The 14,687-nt window shown below is 48.7% G+C and overlaps 1 protein-coding gene across 8 annotated transcripts in view; it reads left to right on the top strand.

Moving 5' to 3' along the window:
* The window catches only part of TBC1D16 (TBC1 domain family member 16), a 72,496-nt gene that overhangs the window by 43,656 nt on the left and 14,153 nt on the right, over positions 1-14,687 (top strand). For 6 of the 8 annotated variants that reach the window (XM_066381449.1, XM_066381453.1, XM_066381450.1 and 3 more), the window contains 2 exons: positions 12,908-13,069; positions 14,062-14,209. In XM_066381449.1, the coding sequence (XP_066237546.1) occupies positions 12,908-13,069; positions 14,062-14,209 (310 nt within the window). Of the gene's footprint in view, positions 1-7,860; positions 7,911-12,907; positions 13,070-14,061; positions 14,210-14,687 lie in introns of those variants that run through there. The other 2 variants (XM_066381454.1, XM_066381448.1) reach the window with 2 other exon arrangements.

Raw genomic sequence — 14,687 nt, 5'->3', positions numbered from 1 at the left:
GTTTCTTCCTAGTAAATGGTACCCGGGTGTTGGTTCTCCTGCCCTTCCCACCCTGCCTTGTCTTCCTCAAGCATCTCAGTGTTGGTTTGGGTGGGGGTGAATACTTCATGTCGGAAAGAGTCACATGACTGGCCAGAGCACTGGGTTGAGCCTGACCCTGAGGATCCCTGAGTTCATAATGTCAGGTGGGCATTGGGAGCAGATGTGAACCCAGCACAAGTGTGGGGGCTCTGGCTTTCTCTGCCAGCTGGGGAGTTGCCAGGGTGGCTCCCGGGGGTTTTGCCTCTGTCAGGGACTGGATCTTGCCAGGACTGGGGTTGCTCTTCATTTTGTCTCAGTCACAGGAAACTTCCCAGGTTCTACCAGAAATGGGTCGAACACATACAGCTAATAAGAGTGCCTTGGTTTAGAAATACCCTATTTCTTGCCTGACCAGGTGGTGGCGCAATGGATAGAGCGTTGGAGTGGGACGCGGAGGACCCAGGTTCGAGACCCTGAGGTCGCTGGAGTGCAGGGTTGTTGGCTTGAGCATGGGATCATAGACATGACCCCATGGTTGCTAGCTTGAGCAAGGGATCACTCGCTCTGCTGGAAACCGCCACCCCCCCCCCCCCCCCCCGTCAAGGCATGTATGAAAGGAACAACTAAGGTGCCGCAATGAAGAATTGATACTTATCATCTCTCTTCCTTCTTATCTGTCTGTCTCTATCTCTCCCTCTCGCTGTCTCTATTTCTGTCAAAAAATAAATTAAAAAAAGAGAGAAATACCCTATTTCTTATCCTCGCAAAATTCCTGTGAAATCTGGGGAGAAACGCATAGCTCCACTTTTGTTCTTTCTGGGTTCAGAAAGATCTCTCTGCTGCTGTCTTCCTGGTGCAGTGTCACAGGATGCAGTCAGTAAGGAGCAGAGCGGAGCAATGGGTTCTCAGCAGCCTGGCTCTGTAGCAGCTAGGCGTGGTCTCTAGGCTGCTGGGGCTATTAATTATTTTGATTTATTTATTAATGTACCCTGTGTCCCTTAGCCTCCAAGCATATTTGCAAATGCTTTCAGGGAAAAAGAAAAACAAATGATTCCTGCCGTCAGAGTCTCCTGCCCATAATGAATGGTGCCGAATAATCACGTTAAGTGGGAAAAGCCCTGGTAGCCTCCGAGGCCAGCTGGCATCTACCTGCTTAGCGATTATGAATGCATCCGATGCAGGAAGCTCAGACTCATGAATGCAGTTGGGTTGGGTAAATAAAAATTGTTCCTATTTTTACTAGAACAATAAGTTTTAATAGAACTCTGACGGTGTTGTTCTATTTCGACTCAGGAAAAAAAAATTAACAATAAAAATAGCACCCAAAGGTTGGTGCACCCTCTCCCTGGGCTCTGGCCAGCCCAGCACGCTCCCAGGCAGCAGAGAGGTCATCTTTTGCTAAATTGTATTCGTAATAAACCTGAAGAATGTGTCCACTCTTCTCCTCCCCATAATTTATACCTTTCGTAATTAGCCCTCAGCGAGCTCACGTGGTGTCAGGATGACAGGGCTGGCTGATCACCGGGTGAGGCGCTGTCCTCCCGCTCTGCATGCCGGGCTGCAGGTCCTGGGAGCTGTGCTTTATGCCCTGCTGGCCTGTCTGCCCAGCCTGCCGCTGTTGGTTCCAGGTGTGTGCTGATGACACCTCTCCTCCCCAGCTCAGCCACCGCAGGTTTTAAGGGCTGGAATAATGGAATCTTTGGGGGCCTTTGTTTGACCACTGCATTCGAGGTCTCTGAAGCCCATAGTGTGCACACTGGTGGTGGGAGTGGCCACCATTGTCCAGGTGGCCTGCTCTGGCCAGCATTGACTGTGCTCCTGGTGCTGTGGGAGCCAGCCCACCCCTGCACTGGGCAGGCCTTGGTGGTCCGTGGGAGCCAGGCAGCATCTAGCCCAGTGGGTGGATTGATCCCACATTGCTGTGTACATGTATGATGTTCATTAGGGTAGCGCCTCTGGTTTTGCTTGGATTGATCAGCTTAGTATGCACTTGGGAAATTGCATTTGGGAATTTGAAAGCCTAATGGGGTTTCAGACATAAGAGTCCAGCCACTGTCACCTCCGTGGCACATTGTACAGACAGAAATTGAGGTGCAGAGAGTGAGACTTCCCTTGTCAACCATTTGCATCCCTGTAGGGTGAGGGTGCAAAGACTGCAGGGACACCATCACTGCAGGGGGTGGTGGCCGAGTAAGGCTGCAGCACAGATGTTGTAGAAGGGCTCAGGGTATGTGGGGGGCCAGGGAAGGGGGACTTGCTATCAGTGGGAGTCAGAGACTCAGAGGTGGAGGCTGCTACCCCAGTCAACCCCTTACCACCCCATTCTTTCCTCCTATTTAACAAAGCCCCAGTGAGGTCCCCAGGTCAAGGTGTAGGGAACATGGGATGGAACAGTCTCTCCCTGAAGTCCCATGTCCTCCCACATCTAACTGACAAAGTACTCGGTGGGCTCCAGAGGTAAGAAGAGGAGAGAGGACAGGGGAAGTGACATGTGCAAAGACTGAGGCCAGGGGTGGCTAGGGTTGGGACGGCAGGTTCTCTGGAGTGTGAATGTATGAGGAGATGATGCAAGGTGACCGGGACGTATCACAAGGTGGAGTATGTCCCACCTGGTAATGACCAGGAGGCAAGGACAGTTTCCAGAATGGCAAGCTATGCCTGACAGGCAGGTTGGTCCCACTCAGTAGGGTCTCTACCCATGTCACCTCCCATTACCCCACTGTGTGGATGAAGAGACTGAGGCCCAGCAGAGGTGGGGAACCAACCTGAGGCCACACAGGTTGGAGGGGCCAGCTGTGGTTGGAGCCAGCATTTCCTGTTTCCTAACACACTAGTCTTCAGTGGGAGGGATGTAGACACACTCCATACAGGCCCAGTGTGGTCATCCCTGTTCCAGGTATTAAATAGATCTGTCTTCGCATGGCCTTTCTCTTCCTATATTTTTAGCTGACTATTTGTTGGCCGGCCAGTGCTTAAAAGCCCAGTACGAGACAATGCCTCATGCATGGAACATGACAGTAGCTGGATGTGTTCCCCATTGCAAAGAAAACAACTTAGCATTGTGGTCATGGCACGATGTGGCCTCCAGCCAGGACTGGGCCTCTCTGGGGCTCAGTTTCCACATGTGAAAAGTGGGCATGCTGACCGGGCAGTGGAGATCCTGCATAAACCGTTAGAAGCTTCACTGCTCTGGGCATGTCGATTCATGTTTCATCCAGTCCTCTCAGTTTTGTCTGGGCAAGGCACATTTATGCCACAACAAAGAATTGATGCTTCTCATCTCTCCCTTCCTGTCTGCCTGTCCCTATCTGTCCCTCTCTCTGTCTCTGTCACACACACACACACACACACACACACACACACACACACACAGTACTGGAGTGGAATGGCCAGGTCATGTGGGAGGTGTCTAACTTATTACATTCCCAGCAGCAGTGTGGGAGAGAGTTCTCATTCCTCCCTGTCCTCATCGGCACTGGGTATGGTCAGTCTTTGAGTTTAATCTTCCAGCAGGTGTGTAAGAGGAGCTCATGGTGGTTTTATTTGCATTTCCCTGATTGCTAATGATGCTGAGTAGCATTTCACATGGCCTTTTCAAAAAGATTTTATTTATTTATTTGAGAGAGGGGAGAGAGAAAGAGAAAGAGAGAAGGGAGGGCAGAGCAAGAAGCATCAACTCCCATATGTGCCTTGACCAGGCAAGCCTGGGGTTTTGAACTGGGAACCTCAGCGTTCCAGGTCGATGCTTTATCTACTGTGCCACCACAGGTCAGGCCTCATGTGGCCTTTTGAGTTTGGCTTCCTTCAGGTTCCCCTAGTCTGTTGTGTGTATCCACACTTTGCTCCTTTGTGTCGCTGAGTGCTGTTCCATTGTACCGATGTCCCTCTGTCTGTTTCTGTATCCATCAGGGGGAAGAGTGCTCCTTCCTGTTTTTTCAACTATGAAGGCAACTGCTGTAACATTCACACACAATTTTGTGTGAACACTTTTCATTTCTCTTGGATATACACCTAGGCGTGAGATGTTTGACCTCAAACACCGACAAACTGTTTCCTGAGTTTTATGTTACATTCATTGTTCATTTCACACTCCCACCAGCAGTGCATGAGATTCCAGGTGCACTGCATTCGCCAGCACTCTGTGCTGTCCGTTTTCATTCACTGGCTTCATAGTCATTATGACAGGTGCACAATTGTCCCCTGTTGTTCCTTTATATCAGGGGTCCCCAAACTACGGCCCGTGAGCCGCATGCGGCCCCCTGAGGCCATTTATCTGTCCCCCGCCGCACTTCTGGAAGGGGCACCTCTTTCATTGGTGGTCAGTGAGAGGAGCACAGGATGCATACAGTACTCCTGGAGTACTGCTTGTTGCGGGATGCACGCGTCAGGGCTCCGGAAGCGCGTCATATCACTTGTTATGGCTAGCAGTGACAAATATGAAACTGGACATTGACCATCTCATTAGCCAAAAGCAGGCCCATAGTTCCCATTGAAATACTGGTCAGTTTGTTGATTTAAATTTACTTGTTCTTTATTTTAAATATTGTATTTGCCTGACCTGTGGTGGCGCAGTGGATAAAGCGTCGACCTGGAAATGCTGAGGTCACCGGTTCGAAACCCTGAGCTTGCCTGGTCAAGGCACATATGGGAGTTGATGCTTTCTGCTCCTCCCCCCTTCTCTCTCTCTCTCCTCTCTCTCTCTCTCTCTCTCTCTCCTCTCTAAAATGAATAAATAAAAAAAAAAAAAAAAAAAAGAATAAAACTTTAAAAAAAAAAAAAATAAATAAATATTGTATTTGTTCCCGTTTTGTTTTTTTACTTTAAAATAAGATATGTGCAGTGTGCATAGGGATTTGTTCATAGTGTTTTTTATAGTCCAGCCCTCCAACAGTCTGAGGGACAGTGAACTCATCCCCTGTGTAAAAAGTTTGGGGACCCCTGCTTTATATCATATCATGGCTCCATTACATGCCTCTCATAACCCATGATGTCATAGGCTTCTTTACCACCTTGTTTGGTGAAGTGTCTTTCCAAATCGTTTGCCAATTTTTAAAAATCATGTTATGTTGTTCTTTTTTTGTGACAGAGACAGAGTGAGAGACAGAGAGAGGGACAGATAGGGACGAGAGGGACAGATAGGGACAGACAGACAGGAAGGGAGAGAGATGGGAAGCATCAATTCTTCGTTGTGGCTCCTTAGTTATTCATTGATTGCTTTCTCATATGTGCCTTGTCCAAGGGGCTCCAGCAGAGCCAGTGACCTCTTGCTCAAGCCAGCTACCCGTGCTCAAGCTGATGAGCCCGCGCTCAAGCCGGAGACCTTGGAGTTTCAAACCTGTGTCTTCTGTGTCCCAGTTCGATGCTCTATTCACTGCACCACCGCCTGGTCAGGCTTGTGTTGTTTTCTTATCGCTTGCAGGTGTCCCCAAACTATGGCCCACGGGCCGCATGTGGCCCCCTGAGGCCATTTATCCGCCCCCCCCCCGTCGCACTCCCGGAAGGGGCACCTCTTTCATTGGTGGTCAGTGAGAGGACTGTATGTGGCGGCCCTCCAACGGTCTAAGGAACAGTGAACTGGCCCCCTGTGTAAAAAGTTTGGGGACCTCTGGTTGAGGGTTCTACGTGCAAATCCTTGATCAGATACGTGTCCTGCAAATATTTTTTCCCAGTCTGCGGCTTGTCTTTTTCTTTCCTTAACAGTGTCTTTCAACAAGCAGAAGTTTTTCATTTTAACTAAGTCCAGTTTATCAGTTTTTTTCCCTTTCTTTTATGGCTCATAGCTAAGAAATCTTTGTCTAGAAATGCCATCAAGTTTTAAGAGTTGCTTATATGTATTCTGGGTACATGTCTTTTATGAGTACAAGTGTTGTGAATATTTTCTCCCAGGCTGTGGCTTGTGGGGTTTTTTGTTTGTTTGTTTGTTTTTTTGGTGTGTTGTTTTTTGTGTTTTTTTTGCCAGATTTTGAAGAAAACGGTTTTTAATTTTTACTTACTTAATTTTTTTGTGGTTTGTGTACTTTATGTTCTAAGAAACCTTGGCCTCTTCCAAAGTCACAAAAGTTTTTTCTCATGGATCCTTTTAGAATTTTTAGTTTTAGGTATCATATCAAGGTTTGTAATCCATTTTGAGTTAGTTTTTGTGTATGACATGAGGCAAGGTCGATGCTTCCACACAGGTATCCAGTTGCACTAACACCATTCGTGGAAAACTATCCTTTGTCCATTGCTTCTTTGTCAATAATCAGTTGTTCATTATCTGTCTATTTCTGGACCCTTGATTCTGTTCCATTGATTTGAAAGTCGACCTTTTCACCAATAACGAAGTTGTCTTGATTACAGTAGATTTAGAACAAGTCTCAAAATCAGATAAGTCCTCCAACTTTCTTTATATATATAATTGCTTTGTTTATTCGAGGTATGTTGCATTTCCATATGAGTTTTAGAGTCGGCTGGTTAATATTTACCCTCAAATAATCCTGCTAGAATTTTGGTCAGGATTGGGTTGAATAAATACATAGATACATTTGGTCAGATTACCACCTTCCCAATGTCGACTGTTTTGAACCAGCAACCTCAGCATTCCAGGTCAACGCTTTATCCACTGCACCACCACAGGTCAGGCTGAATAATACCATTATCCAGAGGTGCCATGGTTTATCCATTCACCTACTGAAGGGGATCTTGTTAGCTTCCAAATTCTGAGCCATCAAAGGGTGGCATTACTTCTAGCCCCTCTCCCCAAGTCTCCCACCCCCACTCCACACACACTCAACACCACCCTACAAAACCTGCACTCCCCTCCCAACACTCAGCGTCTTGCTCACCCCATGGGGTAGGCCAAGATTTCCAGAAACCAGATGCAGGACAGAGCCTCACTGGACAAAGTCATGGCCTGGAGACCCCTTCTCTACTGCTGTGGTCCAGAGGATGGGTCCTTGGTAGGAAAGGAGCCCAGAGAGACAGCCTTCCCATCTCCCTGCAGCAGCTTGCCTCTAGGCACAAGTCTGCTTAAGCCATTTCTAACTCTTAGGGAGAAATTATTTGTATGAATTAATTGATTGATGAATTTATTTATTTATTTATTTATTTATTTATTTGTATTTTTCTGAAGCTGGAAATGGGGAGAAACAGTCAGACAGACTCCCGCATGCGCCCGACCGGGATCCACCCGGCACGCCCACCAGGGGGCGACGCTCTGCCCACCAGGGGGCGACGCTCTGCCCACCAGGGGGCGATGCTCTGCCCCTCTGGGGCGTCACTCTGCCGTGACCAGAGCCACTCTAGCGCCTGGGGCAGAGGCCAAGGAGCCATCCCCAGCGCCCGGGTCATCTTTGCTCCAATGGAGCCTCGCTGTGGGAGGGGAAGAGAGAGACAGAGAGGAAGGAGAGGGGGAGGTGTGGAGAAGCAGATGGGCGCTTCTTCTGTGTGCCCCGGCCGGGAATTGAACCCGGGACCCCTGCACGCCAGGCCGACACTCTACCACTGAGCCAACCGGCCAGGGCCTGATTGATGAATTAATTCAGGACACTATGCTTGGGACTTACCACTGGAGTTCTAGCAACTTATTATTTAGTGGACTTAAAAAGTCTTAGACGGGCCCTGGCCGGTTTGCTCAGTGGTAGAGCATTGGCCTGGAGTTTGGTTGTCCCGGGTTCAATTCTGGGTCAAGGCACACAGGAGAAGCGACTATGTGCTTCTCCATCCCTCCCTCTCTGACTTCTCTCTCTCTCTCTCTCTTTCCCTCCTGCAGCCGAGGCTCCATTAGAGCAAAGTTTGCCTGGGGGCTGAGGATGGCTCCATGGCCTCTGCCTCAGGTGCTAGAATGGCTCCGGCTACAGTGGAGCAACAGGCCAGATGGGCAAAGCATCTCCCCCTAGTGGGCTCTCCGGGTGAATCCCAGTAGGGCGCACACAGGAGTCTCTCTCTGTCTCCCTGCTTTTCAATTAAGAAAAAAGTCTCAGAATGAAGAAAAATAAGAGCCAGTTTATATGTTTAGTTATTTGAAAATGTTAAAATCTGGCCCAAAGTTCTCTTTAACCTTGAGAACCACAACTCAAGTCATTTTGGAGGTTTCTTCCTCCCCGCTCAAGCTTTTTCTGAAAGCTGACACTTCCTGTATTCATCAGTTATCTACTGCTGTGTAACAAATGACTTCAAGTGTGGCAACTTAAAACAAACTTTTATTTGCTAGCCATTGTCCTGGTTGGGCTTGGCTAAATCAGGGTGTTTTGCTGGGGCTTGCTCAGACTACTATAGCCATCTGGGGTCAGGATGGGGCAGAGAGTCTGAGATGGCCTCTGTCCAGGCTTTGGGGGCTCAGGTGCTGACTCTCTGTCTCTCTCTCTTCATGGTCCCTTGATTCCAGACTTCTTGAGGCCAGGTCCTGAAACTCACAGAGTGTCACTTACATTGCAGCCCATTAGCCAAAGCAACTCACAAGGCCTACCCAGATTCAGGGATGGACAAATGGGATGAGTTGCAAGGACTCTGAGGCCGTTCCTAATCTCCACCTCAGGGCCAGGGGCTACATCAGCTATGAGGTAGTGAGAACTCACTTGCTCTGTTCACTCTGACCATGCTGGCTTCCTTTTTCATTTCTGTTTCTGTGTTTTGATGACCCTCAGAAAAGGAAAAATACTGAGAAACACGACATTTCTTAACATTTAGCATCTTCTAGCTACAAAGCATTTTAACTTACGGGACAATGAAAGTTACTACCTAAATAAACTATCCTTTTAACTTTAATGCACCACACATAATTTTATGGACAAGCCAAATTATATGCAGCACATATGACTATTTCTAAAACCAAATTGCTCCACATATATAACATGGTAAAAAATTGAAACTGCATATATTTCAGTTTTCCCGAAGTTTTATTTCCTTATGATTTTTTTTTCTATAACCTCAAGCTTCTCAGACATTTATGTTTTCAGTTCAGGCAGGAGTAGTAAATGTCTTGTGTTCTATGCCCAGCTGGTGCTGGGGGCTGGGCTTGCAGAGGCTACCATGATCTGGCCCCTAACACTATGGCAATTGGTCTTTAGGGGGACACAGCTGTCGTACTAGGGACCCAGGTGACCATGCAGTCATCTGCTGTGACAGGTCCTAAGGAATAAAGAACTGAGGCTGCCATCAGCTTTGCCCCAGATGAACCCATGAAACCCCAGCTATAGGTCGAAAGCATAGTATCTTGAATTAATTCATCAATCAATTAATTTACGCAAATAATTTCCCCCTAAGGAGTTTAAGGGCTTAAGCAGACTTCTGCCTGAAGGTAAGTTACTGTAGGGAGTTAGGGGGGTGCTGACTCTCCAGGGTTCCTTCCCTGACAGGAACCAGTGCTCTGGGCCACAGCAGTGGAGCAGGGGTCTTCCACCCATGACTGTCCGAGTCTGTCCTGTATCAGGTTTCTGGAACCCTTGGCCTGCCCCTCGGGGTCAGCATGACATGGTGTATTGGGAAGGATGTGCAGGTTTTGGAGGGTGGTGCTGGGTGTGTGCGGAGTGGGGGTGGGGAGAATTAGGGAGAGGGGCTTGGAATAAAGGCACTCTTTGATGGTCCCTGGCCCCTCCCCGGCTGGATTTGGAAGCGAGCCAGGAAGGCCAGCCAGCAGGAGAGATAGGCTGAGAGCAGGCTTTCCTGACCACCGCTGTGGCCTCACTGTTCAATAAGGAGATTATGAAGCACTGCATGAAGTGGCCTGGTGGGGGGTTGTCTTCAGACCTACGACTTGCCTTGTTTTGCCAACAACTATCGCCCAGTACAGCCGGGGTCAGGGTCCATGCAGACAGGCTAACCTCTCAGCCTTTTTGGGTCTGAGATTGCCCTCTGGCCACAGTGATTCAGTTTACCCACTGACTCTGGGCTATTTCACCTGGGTCTGTTTCCTTGGCCAGCCCAGGTGCTCCTGGCTCAGCGCACTTGTTTAGGCAGGTAGGGAGGAAAAGCCACCTGGGCCCACACAGCAGGTCTGGTGTTATTCCAGAAGCTGCTATGACCAGTGGTGGGATTCAAATAATTTAACAACCGTTTCTCTGTCCTAATGACCTTTTTTTTTTTTATTTTATTTTTTTTAATTTTAGTGAGAGGAGGGGAGGCAGAAATAGACTCCTGCATGCGCCTGGACCGGGATCCACCCGGCAAGCCTGTCAGGAGTCGATGCTCTGCCCATCTGGGGCCAACTTGCTCTAATCGAGCCATGGCTGCAGGAGAGGAGGAAAAGAGATAGAGAAAGAGAAAGAAGTGAGAGGGGGAAGGGTGGAGAAGCAGATAGGCGCTTCTCCTGTGTGCCCTGACCGGGAATCGAACCCAGGACATCCACATACCCAGCCAACACTCTACCACTGAGCAAACTGGCCAGGGCCCCTAATGACCGTTTTTAAGTATAAAAAAGTGATACACCAGCCCTGGCCGGTTGGCTCAGCGGTAGAGCGTCGGCCTAGCGTGCGGAGGACCCGGGTTCGATTCCTGGCCAGGGCACACAGGAGAAGCGCCCATTTGCTTCTCCACCCCTCCGCCGCGCTTTCCTCTCTGTCTCTCTCTTCCCCTCCCGCAGCCAAGGCTCCATTGGAGCAAAGATGGCCCGGGCGCTGGGGATGGCTCTGTGGCCTCTGCCTCAGGCGCTAGAGTGGCTCTGGTTGCAACATGGCGACGCCCAGGATGGGCAGAGCATCGCCCCCTGGTGGGCAGAGCGTCGCCCCTGGTGGGCGTGCCGGGTGGATCCCGGTCGGGCGCATGCGGGAGTCTGTCTGACTGTCTCTCCCTGTTTCCAGCTTCAGAAAAATGAAAAAAAAAAAAAAAAAAAAAAAAAAAAAGTGATACACCAAAAGGTAGTTTATTATTTCATGCATTTAATACTTAAATAAGAACAATAAAAGAGGTACACAAAACTAAATTATAAGAGTTTAAAAATATTAATGAAAAAATATTGAATATTAACTAATACCTGACCAAAAAAAATAAAACTATTATTTGATACTTTGAGTAGTGAGTTATTTTCATGTTCGCTGGAGTGAGTTTTTTTCAAAAAATGAAATTAGTTCCAGTTCCAGTTTTATTAACTTAAAACCATGTTTATTTGATAACCAATTTATGGAAACAAGAAGAACATACATTTGCCTTTTTTTAATGTTGCTTTAGACCAGGGGTCTCAAACTCGTGGCCCGCGGGCCGCATGCGGCCTGCCCACCAATTTTGTGTGGCCGCAGACTGGCCCGCAGACTAATCCACGAAGTTTGATTAGTCTGCGGGCCACACAAAATTGGTGGGCGGGCCGCGAGTTTGAGACCCCTGCAGACGTTTTTAAAATAAAAATTTTAAAATTTTTATTGATTGTACTCTGGATGGTCAGGAGGCATGAGGACGTACATGAACGTTCCTACTGCTCAAAGGGTTAAGATGTTTCCATATTGCTTCTTGATTGACATCCTCACTTGCAACTTTTTTCACCTATGGACGGAATGAACATTACTACGGGCACTTAGAACACGCTGTTGCATAGATGAATATTAAAAAAGAATAAGGAATGTAAACTTGTGATTTCCACATTGGGCAGCTGCCCGAGCGCCCACCTTAGAGAGAACCCTGATTACAAGTGCCATTTTAACAACCAGTTGGCCAAACTCAACAAAAAATTAGGTAATGGTTCTGCCAAACTGGTATGAACTGGCTGAATCCCACCACTGGCTGACCCTAAAAAGTCATGTCTTTGTCTTCCAGGAAGTTCCCCGTTCTGAGGGATTATGCTCAGACAATCCAGAGTAGCTTCCGTAGAGACATGTGCCCACCTGAAGAAGGGGTGCTTGGGGGTTCATCAGCTCCCTAGGCACTGAGAGTCTGGGCTGAAACAGGGAAGCAGGATATAATGATTGCAGCTGCACCTAGTTGGACGCTGAGGCCGCAGTCCAGAGCCAAAATGGCTTGTATTTTAGCCAGCATTTGGCAGATATAACTGTTAAATCCCAAGAGACTGCATTTTACCTGTAGTGTGGCTGAATCTATGTGATAAAACATTTTACATCTGGGGTTCTAAACAAATTCCTGAATTTTTTTTCTTAAAGCAAAATAAATTGGTTTGTATTGTTAAATTTCGGATTTAGAAGCAGTAAAAATAAGCTGGTGAGGACATGGGCTACAGAGCTTGGGTTCAAATCCCAGCTCTACCACCTGCTAGCTGTGTGACCTCTGGAAAGTTACTCAACCTCTCTGGGCCTCAGTTCCTCCTCTATGCAATGTGGGTAATAACACTCCTCGTTTCATAGGATTACTGTGAGGGTGATAATAGCACACAAGAAGTGGTTAACCCAGAGCCAGGCCCAAACTGAGTGTTTAATAAATGTTCACTGTTAGTATTAATAATATTAATAACCCAAATGTTTCCTAACTGAATTAATATTTTTTTCAGGAAAACAGTGAACCAGTTTGAACCCTAACAGAAGCCCCATGCTGTCTAAAATGGTCAGCTCCAAGGACCTGGTTGCCCAATACTGAGCACTCTACAATCCTTTCTCTTACACTAATGTTATTAGCCTCACTTTGCAAATGAGAAAACAAAGGTTCAGAGAGGCTTTGTAACTTGCCCAGGGTCACAGAGCGAGGGCTTGTCAGTATGACCTCATCTGCCATTATAAAGTGGAATGGAATTTAATCAAGAAAATGCTTTCCCATCCACATGTAAATGTCACTGGGTGTGACTTGTATTGGATTCATTCACTCATTCATTCATGGGCGTCTGGAGAGCTGCTACCTGCATGCATGTTTGGCCATCTGTGAGTGTCTAAGCCTGGTGCACATGTTTAAATGGTTCCCCCACGCCCTCCCTGTCCTTCCCTGTGGGCTGCAAGGACCGAGAGACATGTGACCATCATACTACATGCTTCCCCAGTTCCCCCTCCAGTTTGGATGCCCACCTGCAGTTCTTGGACAGCAACGGTATCCTGCAGACCCCGCGCTGGGACAAACCGCAGAGGGCACAAGCCCTGGAGCAGATTTGTGGTGTGTTCCGCGTGGACCTGGGACACATGCTCTCCCTGCGACTTTTCTTCAGGTGAGAGCTGGCTCTCTGCAAAAGGTGGGCATGTGTGCAGTGTCCTTGTGGGTGGCGCTCGGGGCCAGGGCCCTGGCATCACTGATGTTGTCAGCAATGGGAGGGAGAGGGAGAGGTGCCCCATAAGAAGTGGATTAGGATAGCTCTCAAACTCATTCACCACCTTCAGAGTGGTGGTGGCCAGTTGTTGCCTGGGGCTCTGGCTTGAGGCGGGGGGAGCCAAACTAGTAGTTGAAGACTGCTCCCCATATCCCAGCAAGTGGTTCTTGAAATGGGAGGGGGTTTTCTGGAGGGAGGCACCCTTTCTTTTGTGATGGGCGGACCATTCCTATTGGTGTCCTGCCCAATAGCCACATCAAATCCCTCCTGAAAGGCAGGGTAGCCCAGCCATAAAATGATACCAACCAAAGACCTGTGCTAAGAATAGCAGGAGTGTTACCCAAGGGGTTTCCCAGACCCAGGGCCACATTCCAGCCTTTCCTGGAAGGGCACCAAAGTTTGGGCTGGTAGCCCTGATGGATGGATATGTGGTGCTTTCCCAGGAGGGTTCTCCAGAGTGCCACCCACGCCTGCTGGAGAAGACCCTGGAGATGGCTCTCTGACCACTGCCCCCTCGGGCTCAAAATCCGATTTCTCCAACAGCATCTACCCCTCACCCCCACTCTCCTGGAAAGAAGGGATTATACTGCCTGGCAGTCCACAGTGGGGACAGAAGGCCTTTCTGGCAAGTCTCCTGGGGAGTTTATGGGGACAATCCTATGTGCCTGCCTCCCTAGAAGGGAACTAGCTCTTGCCTTCTTCAGCAAATGGGTTGCTGGCTTCTGCTGGGATGTAACTCTGTTCCCCTCTTGGGCCAGCAGCTAAACTCCAAAGGACTTCCTGTTTCCTGCCTCCAGGTCAGTGATAGCTGCCACTGATTATACATACTTGGAAATAAAAACCCTTGTTTACATATTCATCCCCTTCCTCCCCCTCCTGTGGTGGCCACTCAGCGATGAGGCCTGCACCAGCGGCCAGCTGGTCGTCGCCAGCCGGGAGAGCCAGTACAAAGTTTTCCACTTCCACCACGGTGGCCTGGACAAGCTGGCGGATGTGTTTCAGCAGTGGAAGTACTGTGCGGAGACCCACCTCAAAGACCAGGTAGTGGCCGAGTGGAGGAGCCCCTGGGAGACACCTGGCTGCTGAGCCTCCTGCCGGCCTCCATCAGGGTCCAGGTCTCCCCTGCACATCTCTCTTTCCCTCACCCAGGGCCTGCGGGGCTGTGACCATGGTTGCTGGTGGCTGATAGGGCAGCGACTCTGGCTTGGAAACAAGTGCCCAGGGCTTCTGTAAAGTCACTGCTCTGCACTCGAAAAGTCATGTTTTGACAAGGTCTTCTTGCCATATTTTGCTCAATCTACATACAAATGTAATGAGCGCTCTTTAATTAGCTGCTTAAGATACTGTATATGCTTATTAGAAACGGGGCTGACTTTAAAACCCCTTTCCTTCCCACGGAGCCTCCTGCTGGCTCGCCTTATTACAGTAGCGTGGGCCCCCCCCCCCACCTACCCCCCCACACACATTGAACAACCTTTGATTTTTGAATTAAATGTCAGCTGCAGTTTTGCCCTGGATT

The sequence above is a fragment of the Saccopteryx leptura genome, chromosome 4 (assembly GCF_036850995.1).
Source record: "Saccopteryx leptura isolate mSacLep1 chromosome 4, mSacLep1_pri_phased_curated, whole genome shotgun sequence".
NCBI lineage: Eukaryota > Metazoa > Chordata > Mammalia > Chiroptera > Emballonuridae > Saccopteryx > Saccopteryx leptura.
Note: the sequence above shows the minus strand (reverse complement) of the source record. Positions and strands in the feature narration are given on the sequence as shown.